The sequence below is a fragment of the Echeneis naucrates genome, chromosome 18 (genome assembly GCF_900963305.1).
Source record: "Echeneis naucrates chromosome 18, fEcheNa1.1, whole genome shotgun sequence".
Lineage (NCBI taxonomy): Eukaryota > Metazoa > Chordata > Actinopteri > Carangiformes > Echeneidae > Echeneis > Echeneis naucrates.
Window position 1 is genome coordinate 10,920,338 of NC_042528.1, and position 23,721 is coordinate 10,944,058.

General features: G+C 41.6%; 1 protein-coding gene across 2 annotated transcripts in view; it reads left to right on the forward strand.

The window, feature by feature from the left end:
• LOC115058515 (RAS guanyl-releasing protein 2) overlaps positions 1–18,395 on the forward strand; it is a 33,086-nt gene extending 14,691 nt beyond the window's left edge. Inside the window, exons 8-17 of one of the 2 annotated variants that reach the window (XM_029525859.1) lie at positions 344–460; positions 880–1,161; positions 4,520–4,594; positions 5,009–5,128; positions 5,719–5,834; positions 5,977–6,118; positions 10,024–10,060; positions 13,101–13,259; positions 14,915–14,977; positions 16,583–18,395. In XM_029525859.1, coding sequence (XP_029381719.1) covers positions 344–460; positions 880–1,161; positions 4,520–4,594; positions 5,009–5,128; positions 5,719–5,834; positions 5,977–6,118; positions 10,024–10,060; positions 13,101–13,259; positions 14,915–14,973 — 1,107 coding nt within the window. In that variant the 3' untranslated portion in view covers positions 14,974–14,977; positions 16,583–18,395. Of the gene's footprint in view, positions 1–343; positions 461–879; positions 1,162–4,519; positions 4,595–5,005; positions 5,129–5,718; positions 5,835–5,976; positions 6,119–10,023; positions 10,061–13,100; positions 13,260–14,914; positions 14,978–16,582 lie in introns of both variants that reach the window. The other variant, XM_029525858.1, reaches the window with a different exon arrangement.
• Positions 18,396–23,721: the final 5,326 nt, after the last annotated feature.

The window sequence follows — 23,721 nt, forward strand, 5'->3', positions numbered from 1 at the left end:
CCCACACAGCTGCGACCCCCATTGATTTTTCACTGAGATGCCAAGCAGGCTGAAGGGCAGCATGGAGTCCTGCAGAGTGCCATTCACAAAGTGTTAGCTTAAGTTTGACATGGACAGGTCAGAACATTCAGTAAAATGTCAGGATAACTCAGATGAGGTTCATGTGCTGATGTGCAGGTTTTCTCAATCTACTCCAAGATTTAATCTTTCTGACTCATAAAAAAATTTGAACCTGCACCGCTTTCTCTCACTAAAATCCCATCTATCATTGGCTAATATATTTCTTCGCCATCTATGCCCCGACCTAACCCATCCCTAATATTTCCTCCTTCTCCCTTGACAGAAGCTGCTCCAGTTGCAGAACTTCAATACGCTGATGGCGGTGGTGGGCGGCCTCAGCAACAGCTCCATCTCTCGCCTCAAAGACACGCAGACCCACATCAGTGCGGAGACTAACAAGGTTAATACTGTCCTCTCTCTGCCATTGACGATGTGCCTCCAAACACGTCCAGAAGAATTCAACGCTCACTGCATATCGATGCATTTAGAGAAGTGATATAGAGTCTTGGTTCAGTCATCTAGCTCCATGCTGTGTTAGCTGCCAAGCGCCTTATCTGTGCCTGTTACGCCTACACCGCAGCTTTTTAAAACTATGAATTTGAGCCATATGACCGAGGAAAGATAAATGCAACAGTTGGGAGAGTTGCAGTCCTGTCAGTTATGTAAGTCCATCTGGAACAAAGTTTCCAGAATGTTTCTGATTCTTTTAATCAAATCTCTCGCGACAGACTCCGTTTCCTGCCAACTCTCATCACATTCTGTCGTGTCAATGCTGTCCCTCCGAATGAAATACATCCCTCTGCGTGCACTCAACTACAGGTCTTTAACAACCTCATCGAACTGGTGACATCATGTGGGAACTACAGCCACTACCGCAAGCGCTTCTCAGAGTGCTCCGGCTTCCGTTTCCCCATCCTTGGCGTGCACCTGAAAGACCTGATAGCCGTGCACGTGGCGTTGCCAGACTGGGCGGATAAAGAGAAGACAAGGGTCAACCTGGCTAAGACCCAGCAGTTGTACGCCATCCTTCAGGAGCTGGCGCTCATCCAGAACACGCCACCGAACATTGACGCAAACACAGACCTGCTCAACTTACTCACGGTGAGTGCAAAGACATGAGGTGGAGTCCAAACTAAATGTTTGGCTTGCCAAGTCCTCAATCAGGTTCTTTGAAAAACTCTGAGGGGGATGAACACTTAGTGTCCAGCCAGTGTTTGAGGAAATCGGTTATGCTCCTGTTATTCTGCTGTGATTTGATTGGCTCGTGGTCAGAAAGGCTGTACCGCAGCCAGTTTGGCCCAGAAACTGTGACAAAGGTTAGAGATTATATGTTGCTAACCAAAGCATTCAGACCATAAACATTCAGGATGAAAGCATTCAAAACTGGTGGTCAGTGCAGCCAATTTATTACCTTTGAAGGATAAATAATACATGACGCGAAAAGAAAGACAAATTTCTACCTTGAACCAATATGATGTTGCTATAGGATAATATTTTGGTCTGTTGTAAAATGCCTTGAATAGTTGCTAAGACGAGAAAAGCTCTGAATATGTACGGTGCATTTATCAGTTATATTGATATATTAATTGAAATAATGAACAGATCTCCACGCCATATGTAAACAGTTTTAACGGGGTATGAGGTCTCCTGGACCTTCTTCCTGAGTTTGTCGGTTTCCCACCTACCAGCTCTTGTGCTCCCTGTCTGCTAAATGTCAACTTGCTTTTTGCTATGCAGTCTTTCTGTAAACGAGCCCATTTCAAGATGACCCCAATGATATCCCTCCTGAACTGCCTGTGTTTCCACAGGCTGTGATCTGCTGCTAGTAAACCGAAATACTTTGTGCACAATTGCTGAATAGATGGGGAAAAAAACAACAAAAAACTCAAAAAGTCATGGCCCCTGTTGAAGAATCTTTTCTCTGAACATCTCTGAACATTTTAATGTGCTAACCTGTACTGAACTGTACAGACCTGCTGTCTGCTCCTGTATCCCGGTTAAAAGCTGAAGGGCTTTTTTTGGCCTTGAAATAACTATAAAGTTGATCCCACCAGAACCAGCACAGGTTGTTAAATGTCAGAATTTTTGCACTAAAGCCCTTTACTTAAGAGATCACATTACTTCATTGCAAGTTCATTTCTAGATTTTTTTGTGGTTCCCTTTCTATCGGAGCAGTGAGGCACTTTATGTGAAGGAAGTCATTATATGGTAGTAAAAGCCTTTCTGCAGCACGTTCTTCACAAAAAGTCCTCACATTGAGTTGCTGTCAATCACCAAGCACCAACAGGAAGAAACGGAAGTCTGCGTCAGGATATGAACCCACCAAAACATGACGCTGCCTCATGAAATGCATCCAACTTGAAATTTAAGCGACGTGCAGAAAGCAGCGTTTTTCGGGTCAACTCCAAATGAGCGTTATGTGGGAAATTAGAACAGAAACACATTGTTTCAGTACAGCCACAGTTTAAATAAACCAGGATATTTGGTGTCAAACATTTTGTAGAAGTAAAATACTGATCACTTGCTCGCTTCAGCATGAAAGCCAAGGCGTTGCTTTAGCAGCACGCTGTGTGTGTGTGTGTTATTGTGGATTTAGGTTGGCATTTTTAAAATTTTTTGGCAGATCGTGTTTCCTGAATTTGAGATGGGGAGCTTTCTGACTTAAAACAATCCCGAGAGATCAATTACTCAGTGTGGCTGCAGGTGTCTGTGAGAGACTGTGGCTGCCTCCCTCCCCCCTTATTTCTTCTGTATAAATGAAAGGGACCAACTTGACAGCTGAGTTGAGGCGCACCGAGGGAAGTTTGCTGGACAGAGTCAATATTCAATTACCTTATGCCAGTGCTTATTGGAGTTGATTTAGCTTGAGTCCTGCTTGGCTCATAGAAAGAACGATGAAATAAAGCCAATAAATCCTTCAATAATAAAGGAAAACCAAAGGCATGCATGTGAAGAGACCTAAAAATGAACAAACCACCCAGGTTTAAAATGTTGTATCATCCTCAAAGGGGTGAACAACCTGGGTGACTTTTATCCTGAAACACTGCAGGCATCCCTATAGTAAATCAGAAGGACCAACAAGAAATAAAACAAACAAACAAACAAACAAACAAACAAACAAAAACAACCATTTCCTTCCGCACTAACATCTTCAACTCACTGAAACTCAGGAAACACAATTTCAGTAAAAGAATAGCTCTGAGGGAAATAATTAGAGGCCAACAATGGATGCGGTGGATGATTACATGTGGCAGTTGGCTGCAATGTGTTAACTGGAGCGAAAAATAGATGCTGTAGTCTCACCTGTTGCTATAGCAGCTTGTGATAGTGCTTCTTAACAACTACCATAATGAGCATGACTGCGTGTGTTTGTGTGAGGTTTGGAAAATGTCATTGTCGTTGCATCTGCCGTTTGCTTTGTGTTTGTGGACTTATTGTTACATTTTCAAATATAAGCATGAAGGGGTTAAATACAAAAAATGCACATTTATACATTTAAGTTTTGCCAGTATTTATGCCTTTCACTGCACTACAAAAGGTTTTGTTTGGTATCCAGTGTTGAGTTTAACGGAAAGTAGTTACCTTGCAGATGGGTCAGATCATTTCCTCTCTCCCCAGTAGTAATGTCAAGCGATATAAATAGCTTTAGGTCCTTGGGATTTCTCTTTGTGCCACCTATTTAGTCAATTTGCATGCATGTATTTCAGTGATATTTGCAGTTGCTTGCTCCTGAAATCTGTCCAGGAATTTGTTTGTTTTTTGGAAGATAAATGTTTAGGATTAAGACAAGCTGTGTAAATCCTGTTTAAACTTTTGATAAACACTTCCGAATCTTAACTCCTCGCAATGTATAATTCAGCATTACAGTACTGTGAGCACACACGCACATGAACAGCGTATGTTACAACATAACCAAGAGAAGTTAACTAACCTTTAACTTCATTAGCTATTAAAAACAAAGTCATGTTGTCACTATCTGAAATCTTCAGCTCATATTTCGCCGATGCTTCTATGATAATGTGCCTCACAGCCACAAAATTGAACTTTTCACAAGCTGCATGCATGAAAGGAAAAGAAAAAACATTACAACACATCAGATGGTGTCCAAACAAGAAACCTCTGAATTGTGATTAACAGTGTCTTATAAGCACAAAGGTTTAATCATGAGCCCTGATAGCCGCAAATAAAATTTTGATATTAGTAGAAATAATAATTATGCATTTTTAATTTATGTAGCACTTAACAATACTCAAAGGCAGTTACATGCATATTGTATTCCAGTCTGATGTTGATGATATGCTGGTGATGCATGCTGGGACAGACACACACACACTTAGGTCCCACCATTCATTATCTATAGAGGGCTGTGAGGCAGCTGGAGCCAGTCACAGCTGAGGGTGGGGTCCACGCTGTTGGAATTGATGGCATGATGAAATGCTCTGTGCCCTGTCATGTGCAGGTCTCTCTGGACCAGTACCACACAGAGGAAGAGATCTACCAGATATCTCTACAGAGAGAACCACGGAAGCCGGCGGTGAGAATTTCACCGATTTGAACTTATGAACTCATTCATACTGGTGATAGATGCCACTCTACTCCTGCCCTGATACGGCGAAAGGTCCTGATATTCTGTCGTATTGTTCCAAGTATTTAAAGAAGAATATAAATTTATGCTAAATTTCCCACTGACCTTCTAGAATCCATATCTGTCCTAATAATGGTGCAGAAGCTATAACAAATGTTTATTGAGCGGCATAAAGAAAAGCATCACACAGGCATATTGGAAATCCTTACTCTCATTCTATCATGACATTTAGTTAACTGCTTTTCTCACAGCAGCTGGCTTCGCTCTTTGTTGTTTTCTAAAAGGACAGCTTTTTCTTCTTCTTCTTCTGTCCATGTTCATATTGATCTCATCTCTCTTTTTGTTTCTCATTGGCTGCAGCAGAACTCCAGCCCCACCCCTGCGCCCGACCCCAAGCCCACCATGATCGATGAGTGGGCCGTGTCGGTGAAGCCCAACGCCGACCCGACAATCATTAAGAAACACATAGAGAAGATGGTGGAGGTGAGCTCTCTCTTTTTTTTTTTTTTTACATCCAAGCCGGTAATGGAAGCTCATCTCCACTTAGTCAGACTTTAAGTTAATAGTTGCTGTTGTCAAGGAAACCTAATTAAATGGCTGGAGTAGTTAGCACCTTTTATGTGTTTATGCTGTTTGTTAGCTTTTTCGACTGGCAGTGGCTGACACATTGCTAACGGTTGTATTATTTAAGACTCTGGCTCTCTCTAGGAGAGGTTTCAGTTTTTTTTTTAGCCCTGCCCTCTGTCCTATGAGTGGGCAGGATTGGCTCCTTAGGTTTGTGATAAACAAATCTCTAAAATTTTGCTCACTCATTGTTACTTATTAATGCAAATGATGTGTCTTTCAGAATCCCCAAAGACACATAATGTCGAACCTAAGAGAATTATCAAACTTAAGTATACAGATGATGTGGTGCTAAACGCTAGAAATGTTGATATGAATTTTGCTAACGGCAAATATAAACTCTCGTCAATCTGTCTGTTTATCTGCCTGTACTCTGACGCAGACCAGGAAGGCAGAGACAGAATGCGATACAATTATTGTTCTTTCAAGTTGAAATCCTCTTTTTACAGTCAGTCTTCAAGAACTTTGACACTGACGGCGATGGCAACATATCCAGGGATGAATTTGAAGCGATCAGGAACAACTTCCCGTACCTCAGCAAGTTCGGAGAACTGGACAAGAACCAGTGAGCGTCTGCAGATTTGCTTTCTCTCACAGACACACACTCACGTCGAGCCAACGGCCTGCACGCTGACCTCCAATCTGTGGCATAGTTTGCTTTTTTCTCTCTCATTTTTTTTTTCCCTTTCTGTCACTTCCTCTTACAGAGATGGGAAAATCAGCAGAGACGAGATGATAGACTACTTTATGAAAGCCAGCTCTCTGCTTAACTGCAAGATGGGATTCATCCACACTTTCACTGAGGCCACCTATGTGAAGCCCACATTTTGTGAACACTGCGCCGGCTTTGTGAGTAAACACCCACTGCACATTAATCCTATTTTGTGTTTCTTCCCTCTTCAGCTATCCACAGTTGATAGTAAAATTACACAAAATACTATACATTCAAAACCTGTATAGATTATTTTGAAGACTGACTCAGTTGTATGAATCATAACCCCTTCCAGCTCCAGAACAAAAATTGATCCCACTTTTGTTTGCAAATGCATTGATTTTTTTCACAATCCCTTTATTGTTTGCCCTTGTTTTCAAATGCATTGATTTCTTCCCCATCCCAATTTATGGCAAGTGTCATAGCCTTTCAAAGGTCAAAGGTTGGCCAGGCTCAACATGCCGTTGCATAGTCGCTGAGACTATAGCCACTCTTCATTATCTGTCTCAGCAGTGTATGATAACCTCATCTCTCAGAGGGTTCCTCCTGTCAGCTCAGGGCAATGCCAATTATTTTGAGCTATAGCCACACGTTGCTGAAGTTGCATTCTGGGAAATATGGGAAGCAGGTAATTGGGGAGATGACAACCCTCAACCCTCCTCAGTTGCATCTTCTGTTTGGGTGTGTGTCTTATGGCCCTTGAGTCCCCCAAGGAGCTGTGTGTTTTGTTAGACACAGTGAGTCAGCACACAGCCGTAACGAGAGCAGGAACAGGGCCTTCATGGTGAACTGGAGACACCGAGATGACATCCCATTCTTTTCTCCACACTTGATATGAGTGATTGGCAGACTGCAGGCCTCATAAGAGAGGTATATCATAGATTAGCCGCAGGTAGAGACTTTGATTAATACTCAGATGAGCACAGGCTATAGACAAGCATCTATTATCCAGGGGAAGCTCAGACTCTTTCAAACTGTCATGCGGGAAGCACAGAATAGAGAGCAGAGGAAGATAAGGACTCAGGAGCATGCTTCTTCCTTTCAATATGTGTCTGTGGCAGAGGTAGATACACCAGCCACTTCCTAGTTGGCCTGCATTCCTCTTGGCTCCTGTGCAAAAACAATATCCCCAGCCTCCCAGGACCCCCCCCCCCCCCCCCCGCACTTGCCTCCAAATGTGCTGTACAAGCCAGGAGGGGCCTGCTTGTAAATACCATGAAGTTCACTCATCCCCAGTGTTTCACATGGATCCTCACAATCATGTCCCACTTTCATCTCTGGCCTTCCCTCCTAATTAATGACCCACAAATTAGTTTGGCTAAATTCGCAGAGTGACGAAACCCAGCGTCAAGTCTGAACTTCAGCATCTTGGGAGGATACAGCAAGTTTTTAGCGAGGGGCTCAGAGCAATTTCATATGAGAGAGGTGCAGACTGGTTTTCAACACTCTAGCTTCAGGAAAAGCAGGAGTGAGACCACACAAATCTGTATCTCCAGTGTGATGTGGAAAACAGCTTTAGCGCTGACGCTTTTTTTTTTTTTAGACCATAAATAATTCTTTTCTGTTTTCGCACCCACTGATCGATTTTCTTTCTCCAAGAGGTATTTATTTCTGCATTATTTTGCAAGCCAGCATGTTGTAAACAAACCCGGCATGGACGTATTTGGGTGACCTTATCCTGCCGGTTCGCAGACTTTGGCAGTGGAAAAGGGCGTGTCCAAACAAATCTGTTTCCAGTCCCTGTAGCGTTGGCTCAACACAATGAACTTTCTTAGCAACACTTTCCCTCCTTTGATATCCATAAAGAAACTGAAGATGCACAATGCACGAGTACGAATCAGAAGCTACAACCATGTTGAACTGGTCAAGTGTTTGTTTGACTGTAGACAATGGCATGTTGATAACGGTTGCTACTGTATATTGGATCTGCTCAGTTCGTGTTCTGCAGTGGAGTAGCAGTTTTTGAATCTGATATGACGAGTCTCTCCATTTCAGGAACAGTGATGACCTTTTTTCACTCTCATCTCATTACAGAAGATAAAAGAGTAGTTCTATATTTTAAGACTTGGTGGCTGAGAGTGACGTAAGAAGGTAAATTTGTGGGCGGCAAAGCGGTGTCATGGAACTGTCACACATCAAAAAAAGCTCTGGATTCAACTGCTGGGCCTGGGGCCTCTTTGCATGCATGGGTTTATTTGGTGACTTTTTCGTGAGAGTGAATTATATTTTGTCTGTGTATGTGAAGATAGGGCCTGTATAGCTCTTTTAAGGGGGCAGGTGTTCAAGCAAGTAGAAAAGTAAACTTAGGTAAGTGACATATTTATTAATGTTTATTAAATGTATTTTAATTTATTAAAACATAGATTTCAAATATTCAGCAAATTTCAACAATTTAACGACACCAAGCTCTTTATCATTGACCATTTGTATAACCAATAACTCAAAACAATGGTACCCTGTAAAAAAACTGTTTTCTACATAAATAAATGAATAAACCAATCATCTATGTCCAGGCACAAGTAAGCTCAGCATGATCTGTGTCATTGTACAAAGAGGTCAGGATCACACACAGCACTGGCACAACAGCTGGAAATTGTTCTATGGCACATTTCTGTGGAAAACTGGGGAAATAACAGATAAAAAGCTGCTTCATCATAAATGTCCTGTGACCTGAAGCCCACAGCTTTGAACCCTTACCGGAGGGCTGATGTCCATCACCGGACATGCGTGTCCCAAGAGAATTATCAAACTTAAGTATACAGATGGTATGGTGCTAAATGCTGGAAATGTTAATGTGAATTTAGCTAACGGCAAATGGAAACTCTTGTCAATCTGTCTGTTTATCTGCCTGTGCTTTTTTTGTAGTAGTAGTAGTAGTCATTTGGCTTTTTGTTGTAACAAACGCAGGTGACCTCTTGCTCAGTTAAAAAGCTTTTTTTTTTTATTTTTATTTTTTTTTTTTACATTTTGAAAAAGTAAGTAAGGAGTGCATGGGCAGTGTAACAGTGTAAAAATAAATACACTTCAGATCTATTGCGTGAGCTCTGTGCTCAGTCAACAGATCTTGGAAATCTACTGAAAAAGGAGAAAAAAAATCTCTAAAAATGAAAGCAGCATCTTTAACAGAAAACGTGCCAACATAGCTGTTTTCGAAGCGCCTGCGCTCACATGTGACAGTAAATTAACATGCCAGTGTGTTTGCAGCACTTGTTTGTAGTGCATTGTGTTACGCACTCTTCAGAGTCAGGAAAGGTCAGTCAGTGTAGGCAGAGCTGTGATGACAGTTGTGTTTAGATGTTCGGCTCGTAACCAACTTCCCTTTGTTGTGGAGCCTCTGACTGAGCTCACCATTTCCCCCACTGTGTGCATCTTTGTTATGTGTGCATTTGTGCGTATATGGCTGTTTGCGTTTGCACTTGTGTATGTGTGTGTGAGAGTAGAGGTCAGGATATTTTGTGCCTCCTCAGATGTGCCAGAGAAGTGTGTGATCTCCAGCTCCGCTCTTTCATGTCATTGTTCCCCCACTGTCTGTGCGCCCCCCGAGCCCCGCTTGATCTCACTCCCTCTCCACCCCCTCTGTCCCACCAACCTCCTCCCTCTTGCCCCCTTTCTTCCCCTCTATTTTTCTCTCTGCTCCATTGTGCTCCTTTCTTCATTTGCTTCTTTTTTTCCAGCCTTCCTTGGCATCAGTGGGGTAAATCGAGATGTAATCCACATGGGTGTCTTAAAATGTTTTAGCCCATTAACTGCTGATTGTGTGTACTCTCTCTTTACTGCCAACCATTTCCCAAAGCATATGTTTTCAGAGTATTTTCAATCTTTCAGCCTGTTTCTATTCATTTTAGTTCACCTTTCTCCACACCTGACAGACTTGAAACTTGCTTGACATAGCTGTGTTACAGACGTATGGAATGAAAAGGTTCTTACATGGGCTTTGTAAATACATTGATGTGATTTTTGCTGTTTGAAAGTTGTGTTTTGAGAGCCACAACTACTTAACTACAACTACAAAAAAATTGAAATGTATTCTTTCTCTGCGTAGATCTGGGGCTTCTACAAACAAGGCTACAAGTGCAAAGGTAAGAGAGCGACTCTTTTACAGCTGTTTCACAGATGTACATGTTCCACACAGATGAGCACAGCCTTCAAAGAATTACTTATTCTTTTCGACGCCATCTATTTGCAGCATTCACAGAGATGCGCGCACACACGCACAGACAAATGTGCTCTGTGAATAACAAAAACACAGATTTAGATTTAAATCATATCAGAAACCTGAGCATATATTTGCTCAGGTTTGTTCACTTACAGCTGGGTATGCTCCATCAGCTGGGAACAATACAGTTATTTGCTCTTTCAGCGCGCCAGGTTTTATGTTTGAGGAAGGTGGTTCATTTAACGACTGTACATATACACAGGTGAGCAACCTCCAACACCTTCCATCAGCACGTTCTCACAGCCATGTTCCTCTCCCTGACCTACTTGTTTAACAAATTTGCTCTATATACAGCATGTGTCTATCCAGACATCACAGTCCAACTATAATAGTGATGTCAAACTGTGCAAGTTTCCATCTGGTGGAGTCTTACAAGAGATCATTGATTACAAGTTGCACTGCTGAATAGGAGAGGTTGGCAGTTTACATCTTGGTTTACAAGCACAAACCCTAGTGAATGCATCTGGCCCTGTCAGTAACAGCCTGAGAAACAGGACTTAAATGTGTCTGAGGATGTAAAGTATTCACCTTCTCCCCATTCTCTCCAAAAAAAAAAAATCATTCATTTCAATTACCAGCTGTCTCTGGCCGATCTTTATTCTTTAGGTTAATTGCTTCCTCATTCATTCAGGCTCATCTTAGTTTGGCACATGCTGATGCTTTTTAAAAAGCTCGGAATTTATCATCAAACATTGGTGTTGCATAGCAACTAGAGTAATTAATGCTCCTTCAGGCCTTTGAGGTCTTGCTGTGTGTTACTACCAATGGTCACAGCACCCTGGATATTGTATCAAAAAGGGAAAAGACACATCTCTGATTGCTGCCTAATTTTTCAATTAGTGAGACATGATGTTGGAAGTGGTGAAAAATGTAAATGTTGCTTTCGTACATAAGGTTTGGAGGGTAATTCAGTGCAGAAAAAGCAAACAAGGCTACATTGTTGATGCTGTTGAGAGAAAAAGAAAGGAAATGGCAGAGAGGTGAAAAAAGCAGATATGCAAAAATTGATTCACATATTGCTTTGCACCACGTGTACACAGAAAAAAAAACAAAAAAGACAGACACTGTCCCATCTTTTTTCCACTCTGTAGGAGTGTTTGACTGGGAGTCTGCGATTGTTCTGTTTGTTCCAGCGCAGTAATGAGTCCAGAGGAAGTCAATGAAAGAGTCCCACAGCCATTCATCCCCATCACCATTGTTAGTCTGTGCTCAGGGAGGTAGACAGAGCTGCAGAGACGTAATTGAAATGAATCACCCATGTTGAGAGCTGTGAAAGCAGGTGTGTGTCTGTTCGTGTATCTCTGTGCGTGTGTCTGTGTGTGTGTAGCTAGACCTCCTGTTTAGACTCAGAAGCATCTCTGCGATTTTAATTGGTGTGGTGCTGTTACAATAGCAGTTATCTGATTTCAGTATGAACACAATGGGCAATCCAATAGCTGAGTTTCTATCTAAACACCATCAGGGGGTGACTCCACTAGCTGTAAAAAGAAGTCAGATTGTATTTAAGTCTATGGGAAAGTGGCCCTTCTTCTCAATTGATTTATAAGCTCAGTAAAATATAATGGTGTTAGGACCAAGCTTCAAGCCTTCAATACAACATGATGTCCATTTTTGAAATGATGGTCGCATTTAGAGGAAAATAGACCAGAAAGCAGAAGATGAATTAGGGTGTGGCTGCTGTGTGACTGAAAGACTGTACAACACAATCAGGATAGAGAACAGAGCAGGCCAGATTCAGCTCTCACTCCTCCTCAGCTGCACTTTCTCCTCAAAATATGGTGTCTTCTGGCATAAAAAAAAAAAACAAAAACAAAAGAAAACTAAATTGCATCTCAGATTTTAAAGTGGAGGCTTCAAAACAGCAACTCACAAAACAATGGGACGTCCCACGAGACATTTGGTTAGCACCTGATTTGATCCCCAGTCAGGATGGACTCTTTCCTCCGTGGTTATCCCCTTCTCTCTGTTCCATTTCCTGTCTCTGTAAACTGTCCACAGACTAAAGGCACAAAATGTCCCTCCCGCCCAAAAATGGAAAGAAAAATGTCACAGTCGGATAACAGGCTTTTTTTTTTTTTTTTTTTTTTTTTTAGTTTCTTTGCTTGATCGTTTTCAGAAATATTATTATTTACGATTGTGCTGACAGTTGGCTGTGATGATCAATAGACTTTGATGTATGTCCATTAATTATGAAAAGTACTAAACAGAGTATTGAGATTCATCCAGGCTGCCAGCAACGCTGAATAAAAGAAAATGGCTCTGCCTCAACATTTCAGGGTAGATCGTTCATCATGAATGATGCTTCGAAACTGAGAGAGAGAAAGAATTTAGCCTTTTTTTCAATGCAGGTTATTTTACTGTCAACAGGAGATGATAATATGAAAGTTAATACATTTGTTAGGAGTGCTGCATTTTAAAAATTTCAAGAAAAAAAAAAAACGTGAAGTGGTGTCAAGGATAAAGCGTTTGAGACAATACTAGGTATGGTACGGTGTGTGTGTGTGTGTGTGTGTGTTTGTGAGGATCCAGTTTGTTTGACTCTCATATATTTTTGCTGTGCTGCTGGATGATGACCCATCCCTCCTCTCCTCTTAGATGCCCCCTCTTTGACCGAGTTGTTGGGGGACACAGTTGACCTCACTACGCACATGTGCCAAAGTTTGTGTGTCTGCATGGCATATAGATGCACTATCCTGTTGCCACTAGCTCTACCATTCGCCCCACTATATCTGTCGATAGTCATCCCTCGGTCTGACCCTCGCCCTCTCTTCCTCCCATCTTGCCTCCTCTCTCGATGACCTCGCTCTCCCTCCCTCTCCCCCGACCCCGTCGCCCTCTCGCCCTCTCTCGATACCCCTCCTTGCCGCCATCCTTCTCCGTCCGCACGGATGCTCTGGGGACAGCATGTGGGGTGAACTGCCACAAGGCCTGCCGCAGCCGCCTGGCCGTTGAGTGCCGGAAGAGGACCAAGAGCATCAGCCACGAGGCCCCACCGGCTCTCCAGGCCAGGTCCTATAGCTTCCCTCCACCTGCAAACACCCCGCCCAGCCTGCAGAACACAGGTGAGAGCACTCTGTTTTTTTAAATTTTTTTTTTTTTTAGCTAAAACTAAAAATGTAACATTCATCAAATTGGCAAAGATTGCTGCTGCACTGATGCCATGAGATGATACACAATCACATATTGGAATATACTGAAGTCCTTGTTTCACAACAGGTTCAATGAGTTGCTTTCTCCTCCTGATATATATTTTTTTATTTTTATTTCAAAATCTGGTGATGATCATCAGATTATTATTATTATTATTTTTTTACATTTTTCAAACATTTCACACAAGGCCCAAGCGACAAAGCCAATTTAACATTAATTCAAAATACCTTTTCGTTATCTGGAATAACATGAGCCCTGGGGAAGTTCTCTTACAAAGCTGATAATTAATTGGATCAGTCAAACTTTGGTTTACCTATGACTGTGTTCCAGTGGCAAGAGACTGAATTTTTATGAGACGCAACAATACTCAGACCATGAATAAAGGAAACAAATGACAATTGTGACAAATGACTTCCTATGATTAAAATCAGCCCTTGGATTAAGGGAAAATTTATTCATGGATTCTTAGCAAGCTTCTAATAAGTTTTCTATCTATGCTCTTTTGTCTGAGGATGAACAAATGTTGTTGGACAGACGGGATGCAGTTGAGGCAGTCACACCACAGTGTTTCTGCTGCCGAAACTGAGAGGAGAGATGCAGAAAAGTAGCTTATGCCTGATAAATTCAATCCAACCGAAATACTCATATATAATCATGAATGTGTGGAAATATTTTCAGGTTGAAGAGATCAGTGTTTTAGATTTGATTTCCAATTCGGGACTCCTCGAATCTCCTCTGCAATGATGCAGACACTAAAAGCACCGACAATTTTACTGCAGTCTGGTCCAAGGTCAGCTGGAATTAGATCCTGTGCATGTCGCAAGCGTTCCTCTTAAACTAAAGTACATGCAAGCTCTGGAATAACAAAAATGATGTAAATATTTACTGCTCTTTGTCATTTATAGCTTTTTGTCTCCCCTTTAGGAATGATGACTTTGTTTTGTTGTTTTTTATAATCTGGTTTGTTAATATTCAGGAAATTATCTGATCCTCTAATGGAACTTTAGAGTTAAAGACTGAAAGTTCATGTTTCCTCCTTATTGCAGAAACTGGTGTAAACACAACAGTGTGACAAACCACCTCACAATCTTTAAATATGGAAGAAACAGCAGTGGAAAGCTGCCATTATCTGTTCCAAAACATTGTGTAATTGCATAAAAATATCATTTAAAGTAATTTTCCACAACTTATCACCTTGCCACGTTTTATTTATTTTTTGTTGCTTTTGTCACCCTTGCACTTGACAGTATGTTTGCACTGAAATTCGGGAAGCTATTCTCAAACAATAGAGTGCGATTTGCCAAGGAAATCTGATTCGTCCAAAGCACGGCGAGGCCAGTGACTCACACTTGCTGCGTTTTCATCAGAAATGAATAGAAATGGTGCCCTGCCTGGCTTTCATATCGCTGTGGACAAAAAAAAAAAAAAAAATCTTCAGCAGTAAATGAACTGGAATGGCAAACAGACAGGCCACACATTTTATTAGCTATAGTCTGTGCTTTGCATTTCCATTTGTTTGGTAATTGTGCTCTTCATATCTTTACCCCCACCCCTTCTGTTTTTGCAGTAATTGCTGAAGAGGACCTGGAGACAGTAGAGGAGGGCGTGTTCGACGTCCACCTATAACCAGGTGAGAGAGTTTGGCTACTAAAGAAAAGTGCTCATTTTTGATGTTCCTGTTCACTTTTGCCATTCCTAAATAGTTTTTACCTGAGCTAATAATTTCCAGTCAAAACTAGAATGGCTCCTGGTGTCCTGCAAAGACTTGATGCATTTGACATTGTTGTTTTTTTTTTGTTTTTTTTTTTTGTGGCTACCTCCCATCTTCATTTTCATCACACTGCATGATTTGTTCCTATGAAAGCTACTGATGTTAGATCACAAAAAATATGTATTGTTCGCAATATTTACCCTACAATTAGTATCAGTTGCTCAGGGTAAGGAATGCAGACCAACTGGTTCTAAAATCAAACATTATGAGCTAAATAAAGTGTAGTTGCCCAGGAAATGTGTTGGTGTGACCAAACATTTTCTGCCTCACACCAAAGCCTACTTATGTGGTCTCATTGCAGGTTGCACATAAGTATCTTAGAACATGAGCAGCTCATTCAATTAATAATTTTCTCTTCCAAGCTTGTTTCATTTGAATAACTTCCACAAAGGTAAAATGAATCACCGTCTGGACAGATATTAACAATCTGAACCTCCACAGTAATGTTACACATTTTACATTTGTACAATGTTTGCCCAATTGTGCAATGAATCCAAAGATTTTTGCCACTATGAATCACTGACATCCAAAATCACGAGAAAATAAGCCCCAGGTTAAAAATTCCTGCAGTTCTCTGAAGGCCAATACAGAACAAATGACAGCAAAACAAGTCAAACTAGAGACCACCTCATGAGATGTGTGCACACAGTAGACATTTCTATTACAGGACCACTGAGCAATTACAACTACTTGATGCTGCTACTCCTACTATTACAGATACACCGTCACATTTTTCTGTCCCTCGTCTTCTTTCATTGGCTCCTAGATGAGATTCCAGATTGATTTTAAAGTTTCATTGCTGGCTTTTAAGGCTTTGGAAGGCTTTTCCACCATTTATATATCCCATAATTGCAGTCTTGACTTAGTATGTGCTCCACCGAGAGGTGAGATCTGGGAAAGGAGGACCTGCTGGTCCCCCCCGAGGTCAAGAATTGGAACAGTGGGCGTTCGCTATTATCCCCAACACTCTCCCCTGACTCAAATCAGAGCCTGTAGCGCCATATCTTCCTTTAAATCTCTTCTTAAAATGCCTTCCTCTATTTTAGTGTTCGCTAATATCTGATACACACACACACACACACACACACACACACACAATGTGAAAACAATACCAGCCACGCTGTCAGAGCTGCTAAAAATACAAGAGAACGTGGCCAGGTCACCCTGGTAGTTGTTCCCAAGGCCAAAATATGTTGCAATTTGATGAAGCAAAACTGTATTAGGATGGAGAATATCACCTTTTTGACAAACAGCCCCCTCTGTAAGATACTAATTACCACCTCTACCCATTTGCAGTCCTGGGGGCTGTTTCCTGCTTTGCCTAGTTGGTGATTCAGCCTTACAGGAGATGTTCCTATTAAACAAAGTTACCATACCACTGCTGTGTTTATATGTAGCTCTTACCCTTGAGCAATGAAACCCACATTATTGGATGTATCAGTCACCTTGTGGCAATCCTTGCAGGAGCCTTGAACTGAAATGAGGTTTCCATGCACAGGCCAGTCTCCAGCTCGCTATTTAAGAATCCCTCCCTCCTACGGTCGGTGTGCAAGAGGCCAAATAAGCGACTGTTGGGAGCCAGACGCTGAATGTGCTACAGTATGTCAGTTTTACAGCCCTCCACACTGAGGGGACATTGCACTGAAACACAAGCCAGGATACCTACATGGTGCCACACAGTGGACGCACACTGCAACAGCAACTCCACGCCACACATGAATGTGATGACCAATGTGAATGCAATGTCTTTCTATGTATTAACTCTACATTTTGATTCATTGATGTCAGCCAAATGTTACTGTAAAGACTATATATTCTAAAAAAATAAAATAAAATAAAAAAATAAGAAGAAAGAAAGAAAGAAATAATCCATAAAATTGTATTTTCATGTTGGAAGGCTAAAGTCAGTGCAGTTTATAATTTGAGCCCGCTTTGCTGCAGATTGAATAGCTATCTATGTTTTTCCTGGAAAAAACAAAACAAAACAAAAAGAAAAGCCCAAAAAACAAACATAATGGAGGTGCTGTTATTGGCAACGTAGTAAAACCTGCCGCCCAGACTAAGCTACGGCCTTTGTCTGAGAATCTCTGCTTTTTATTGTTCATCATCTTGCTTTGAAATACATTTCAATGGGCCAGTTTCGATGTCAGATAAAGCGTGGTCGATTTGTGGCGCCTTTTGAAGTGTGAAAAGACAACACAAACCATTGTGGAAACAAATGAAGCAGCCGAAACGACTGCGAGGATAGTTATAATTATGGTGGACTTTGATCAATGTTCCACTTTTTGTCATGTTTTCCCGAATATCTGTAACTGTCCTATAGTTGTTGCTGTTGTGATGATTTCAATATACAGTACTGTCCTGTAGCGGTGCACTGATAGATGATCTATCCTGTTGCAGTACTGTGAATGTAGCAGAAACGGCAGCTGTCAGATGAAGAACCCTGTCTGCTCCATTAGCTTTAGTGTAAACTCTGATGTTCTTAGAATGTCAGATGAAACAGAATAATCGGAAGAATAATACAAAATAAAACGGAGTAATGAGGCTTCTCAGTTGACAGCAGCATCTTATGAAAACATTTCCCTGAGAATCTCTTTTGATGCAAGTTGTAATTTTGTTGTTTCTATTCTGCATGCTTCTCTATTCCATGTTTTACTATCCAGCCAGACTGAGGATTCCTTTCTCTATTTCTTCCCTTTTTTTAATGTAGCATGCCAAGATTTCACTTATTTAAGAAACACTCAGTCTTGAAATTCCGGACTGAGGAAATGTTTCTGTTGCTTTGTGCCTGTGCGGAGATGAATTCAGAATTTGAGTGCCATATTGTTAACTGCTGGTCTGTCACAGAATGAGACTCATCACTTTGCTGGTATTTATTTTTTCTGTATAAATAACTAAATAGCTGCCGGTCCTTCTATTTCACTGACAACGGATGTTTGTTGCTGTTCTGAAAATGAATCTTTCAGGCTGTTATCATGTTCCTTCTTGTGGTTCCCAGATGATCCCTCAGTATTAAATGCATCTTTCTAACATGTGCCCTGGTTAAGAATTTCTGTAACTAAAAGGAATTTTACTGAAAAGAAAAAACCAAGAGTTTGTCTTTCCTTTGTAAAACAGAAACTGAGAATATTTTTTTTAATCACTTTCGCTAATGAATCTGAGGTTGTAGTTACACATGCATTTCTACTGCTTTAATCTAAAATAACCTAAAAGTTTATACCCATTACTATTCATACCTGTAATCGCTGGTGAAGGTTGGGCAATTTTACTGATATTCTTGTTTTAACTTGAAGAATTAACATGAAAGAACGATTCTCTCTGGGTAACTGCACATTTGGTGACATATTGGCAGTGATAATTTAATTGTTACAACTTGAATCTGTCCCTAAATTGAAAACAAATAGAAAAAAATAAAAGGTTAACGCTGAATGTAACACAATCTACATTACTAAGAATGCCAATGCTAACCCAAACCTTTGTGGCAGGTGCAAAATTGGTATACGGACTGTGCTTTTCCAGTTTAATTAGCCATTTTAATTAGACCTTTTCACACTACAAGCTACATTCTTTCACACTTTTATACTGTGGTTTCTCTTTTACACACAGTTTATATATTGGGGGAAACATTGGAAGTTAAGTATTTTGCCTAAGAACAGATGCCAAGAAGAAGGGGGGACTACTCATCTTACGTTCAAAGCCACAATCGCCATTGAAATAATCTAATCTTCTGCATCTGCAATATTTGTATTTCTCTATTTGTAATTTCCACACCAAACCACCATTTTCTCAAACCACGTCTACTCCCGAGACAGATCAATCCAGGTGTTGAAATTGATTCTGCAACACTGTTCTTCATGTGACCATGACCTGGTGTCCTCTTACATTCCATTGTAGACATTAATAATCAGCCCTCGAAGAGCCTTGGAGTCGATGCCACATCTAATTACTCTCAACGATGAAGCTAGTCTGGGCCTACGATTGCTTGACTCCCACTCTGTGTGTTCTGTTCAATGGGAGGACATTGATCCGACTGTTTTCAGCCTTTTAGTTGGCTCATGCCTCATTCAGCGCTATGATACTGCTAAACGCTCTCATGTGGGACAGTGTCGGCCAACACTGAGCTGATGGACTACAGAAGTGATCCATTCATAACTTGGCCTATCGACCTTGGTCACAAACACGGATGCATTTGGCGTTAACCGCACGATTACACGACTGTGCTTCATTCGTTTCTTGCGGCTGCCTTTTCTGCCAGCAAAGGGAAACAGTAGCTCCATCATAAGAATACAAAGGGGGGGAGAAAAAAAAAAAGGATGAGCGTGCAGAATTTGGGAGGAGAACAAAACGAACCCTTTTGTTGTGAGGTTGCGAGTACCTGCAAACAATAAAATTCATTTTCAAGTTTCCAGATTTGTGTCTTTGCTGTGGTAGTGTTTGATGCAGGGTTGAAAATAATAAAAAAAGAAAAAGAAAAAAGCAAAGGGGTGATGTTGTAAACCTGACACTCTAATGTAATATCCTCTTTGAAATATCACCACCACTGTTTCTCCAGAGCCTTAAAATGTGTGTGGTCATCACCCTACAACGGCATTGAACGTCTCTTTTAGCCCGGTGATGGATACCTCCCATTCAGCTATAGAAAAGCCCCCGTAGCAGCACAGCTATTTAGCCAGCAGCCTGAGTGATATTGATCTGAAAAGTCTGAAATGAGGGAAATTGAATAGCACCACGGCTAATGACATAGTAATGAAGGCAGGAGGGGGAAAGAGCCTCACACAATGCTAGCACTCACACTGCGACCTTGATTGTGAGGAAAGAAAAGATTTGAAGGCTGATCTCAAAGATGCATCTGTGTCTAAGACGACACTTATCGCTGATAGAGACACTAAAGGTTTGTAGTCCTGTGCAATTAAAGACAGATTGCAATGCGGAGCACCCTGATGGCCCAGTATCTGCCACAGATATTTGCAGATAGGCTTTTAGCACCTATTGATAAAAAGAAAAAGGTTACCATGGATGGCAGAAAGGATGTTGCATGATGACTAACAGCACGCAGTGTTGATTTGTTTGAACGGGAGATCACTCTTAGATCTCCTCTTGTAAGACTAATGAACAGATTAGTGATTTGATGTCCGCTCATCAAAAAATGGGACAGCAGCCAAGCCCTGCGACCATCTGACTGCTCTCCTATCTGAGCCCTCTGTGGCTCCTGCATCTGCAATGCCGCCGCGCCCCCCTCCTCCCCCTTGCGGTGCACTGACTGCAAGCATCTGGAGCTGTTAACCTCATGTTTAAAGTTAGGATGGTGGTGGTGGGTGGGGGGGTGGTCTTTATTCTCCACTTGGTGGCACTATTGAGCTATTGAGGGGAGTGCATGCTGGCGAGGCAGAGCTCTTGTGGGGAAGATGGGAATGCTGCCAGTGATGTGGCAAAAAAAAAAAAACAAAACACACAGCCACTGTCAGGGTTTATGGTGAATCACAATGCAGCATCACAATGCAGATAACAGCGGCACAATTCCCTGTCGTTTACATGTAACTTCCCGTAAAAATCAAACCTATGCATGTGCATAGCTAGATACACTTTGTAAATCAAGCTAAATGTTGCTTCATGCCTGTTTTTTTCAGAACTTGACAGTTCTCTCATTCGCCCACACACAAAACACACAAACACACACAAACAAAGGGTGAGGAAGATCCTACAATATCACTGAAGCTACAACACTTTTCATGCAGATTCTCAGCTGTGTTGTGATCATTTCTGCTTTTTTTTTTTCCTTTTTTTTCTTTTTTTTTTTTCGGGCTCGTCTTTGCAGAGAACAAAAATATATAGTGGGGAAAAAAGATGTAATAACAGCATTGCATTTACATCAACATCTGGGATTTAAAGTGTTCTTTAAATTCGGCTAAATAAACAAAGTTGATGGCAAATAAAACAAGTCAAGTGGGCTCCAGTTAATGTGTTGCCAGCTCTCGAGCACTGCTTATCTGGCTTTGTCCACATTTTAGCAGGAGCTGGGCAAATAGTCTCTCACAAAGTCGAAGGAGCCGCAGCCTTAATTGCATTAAGCTAATTGCTGACTCTGGAGAAGCGCTCAGCACTGTAGGGGTTTGGAATTCTCATTAGACTAGAATCAGTTATGATTAACATTACTTTAAGAACATTTTACTTATGCCTAAGAAACCCAGTGGGAAGTCGCCCATACCTTTTAGCTCCACCGTACAAGACTGACAAAATATCCAATAGCACAATGCGTTGTCAGGATGGATATTGCAGTGTCGAAACCGCAGTGTCGTTTTTAAATAACTTTCTGAATTAGAGTGAACAAGGGAAAACAACCAAGGTCAGACTTTTCTCCATCTCTGAGGCCTGCAGGGAGAGGTGACGACACAAATAGAGACACTTTGTGAAGCCTGGCCGCGGGCAGAAAGCATGCTGGGATCAGCCGTATTCATGCTGATAAATATTACCCAACTTACAAAAATGAAGATAATAACAATGAGAAACCTGCCAACTCCTTCACCTCACCTCTCCTGCTCCTCCTCCTCCTATCCTGCTAGAAAAATTCTCATTTAGACTTCACTGATTCCAATCAAGTTACTGCGGCCTCAGGATTGACACTTAATCAATGGCACTGCATCTGCAGCAGGGACAGTGTGTATGTTTAATATTCCGGAAGCTGCAGGACAGGGGATGGGAAGGAGAGGTGTATGTGACGACGGGGGGGGGGGGGGGGGGGGGGGGGGGGGGGGCTTAAGGGGAGAGATGGTCAGCAGCAGGCAAGTGTGTTTTGATTGATGGAGCTGTAGATTGTATCTTGTGACCTGGGCGTCAGCGATAGCAATGCACCTCAGACTTATCGATGTCCAACCTGTGTGTCCAGACTGCCACCGCTGTCAGAGGTTCCCTAAAAAAAGGAAGACGACAAGTTTCCCTGTGTGTTCTTCAATCATCCTGTGTTTTTTTTTTTTTTTTTTTTTTTTCTTAAACCTTTACTTTGGTCTATATAACATTCCAGCTTGAAAGTATTCATGAAAACACTGATTAATATCAAAGTATGCATGCAAAGATGATTGCAATCCAGAGCTTTCTCTGAATGCAGGCCGTGAATGTATCATTTGCCTGAAAGGTAAGCTATACCGTATTTATCATCCCTTTATCAATGTGCCTCTATGTCTAGTGCAGGTTACGAAGTTGATTCATGACTCAGTTTAGTTGTATTTACCGGCTTTGGAGAGAATAGAATTATTTCAACAGCAGTGTGAAAATGTGAGAAAAGGGGAATAAAATCCTAGTTTTGTTTGTTAAATGCCCGGTAAGTTGTGTCTTCAGAATGAAGGATATCTCGGACGATCAGCTGCACCCCCGTTTATGTGTTTAGTCCCACAAAACATTTAAATTAAATTTAGATTTAGTTCAGGAGTAGCGGATGCAAGAACTTGCCTCTGAATTATGCATGGAGTATATTGGTGGGCCACAAACACATCACGTGATATTAAAATATCTCATTTAGCTTTTGAAGTAAACAGCAGAAACATGCATAACAGATACTATATCTCACAGCATTATGATCTCCTCTGGGCAGGGCTCAAAGCTTTAGCCAAACAGTGGTCAGCTGGCGAAGAAGCCATTCAGCAATTTGCCAATCTTTCCGCCAGAGGTCATTGAGGTAGTTCATCTTTGTGGGCGATGGTACAGTGATGGACGGGATCTGGAAATTGGTGGGCTGTTTTGATTTAAAAGCCAGTTCAAGGACAGTTCTACACACACACACACACACACACACACACACAAAAGACTCTAAAATCAGCAAATCAAAATGAACTTCCTACGTGGGGAGTCATCCTCAGGGATGTCTGGAATGAGCTCGGAGAAAGACTGCTGCCAATGCCAAGGGAAGCAGTTCAGAAAGATTTTTGGCTTTCTTCGAAATGCATTCTTGCGGAGGTATGGGCAGGCAACTGGGAGACCTGGGGCAGACTCAGAGCACACTGGAGGGATTACATATTCTGTCTGGCTTCAGAGCCCCTTGGGATCCTCTCTGAGTTTTCTGGACTATCATACAGCAGAGACCTGGACCTGAATGATGAGACAATGGGCGTACTCAGCCCTCTCCCCTCGCATTCCTATTTGTACTTGAGGAATTTTTTTTTTGATTAATATCCCCTGTCCACATTTGATTGCCAATTCCCCCCTTTTTGATCATTTCTTTTTGCCCCGAGATATCTCCTCGTTCATGCCTCTGAGGGAAAACACAACCTCTCTGCTCAAAATAGTGGCTTTGTCTTCGCCCTTTCAGTTGCATAACCCACCATGATGATGGGCACAGAATGGCACAGCAGTGGAACTAATATGTGTATCATAATGCCTCAATTTCAAGGAGGGAGCAATCATAAGTTATTCACAGATCTTCTCTTTCTCCTGTTTTTTCCCCCCTCTGATCAAATCAAGCTCACGACAGATATAATCAGATGATGCGGAGTGGCAAGAGAGGAGTGGAGAGGGAGAAATAAGAAGAAAATGCAGGGGCAACTGAGGATACTGGGACAGACCATCATCTCAGGGCAATTATGCATGGGTTATGAGGCTCTTGGAGGAACAAA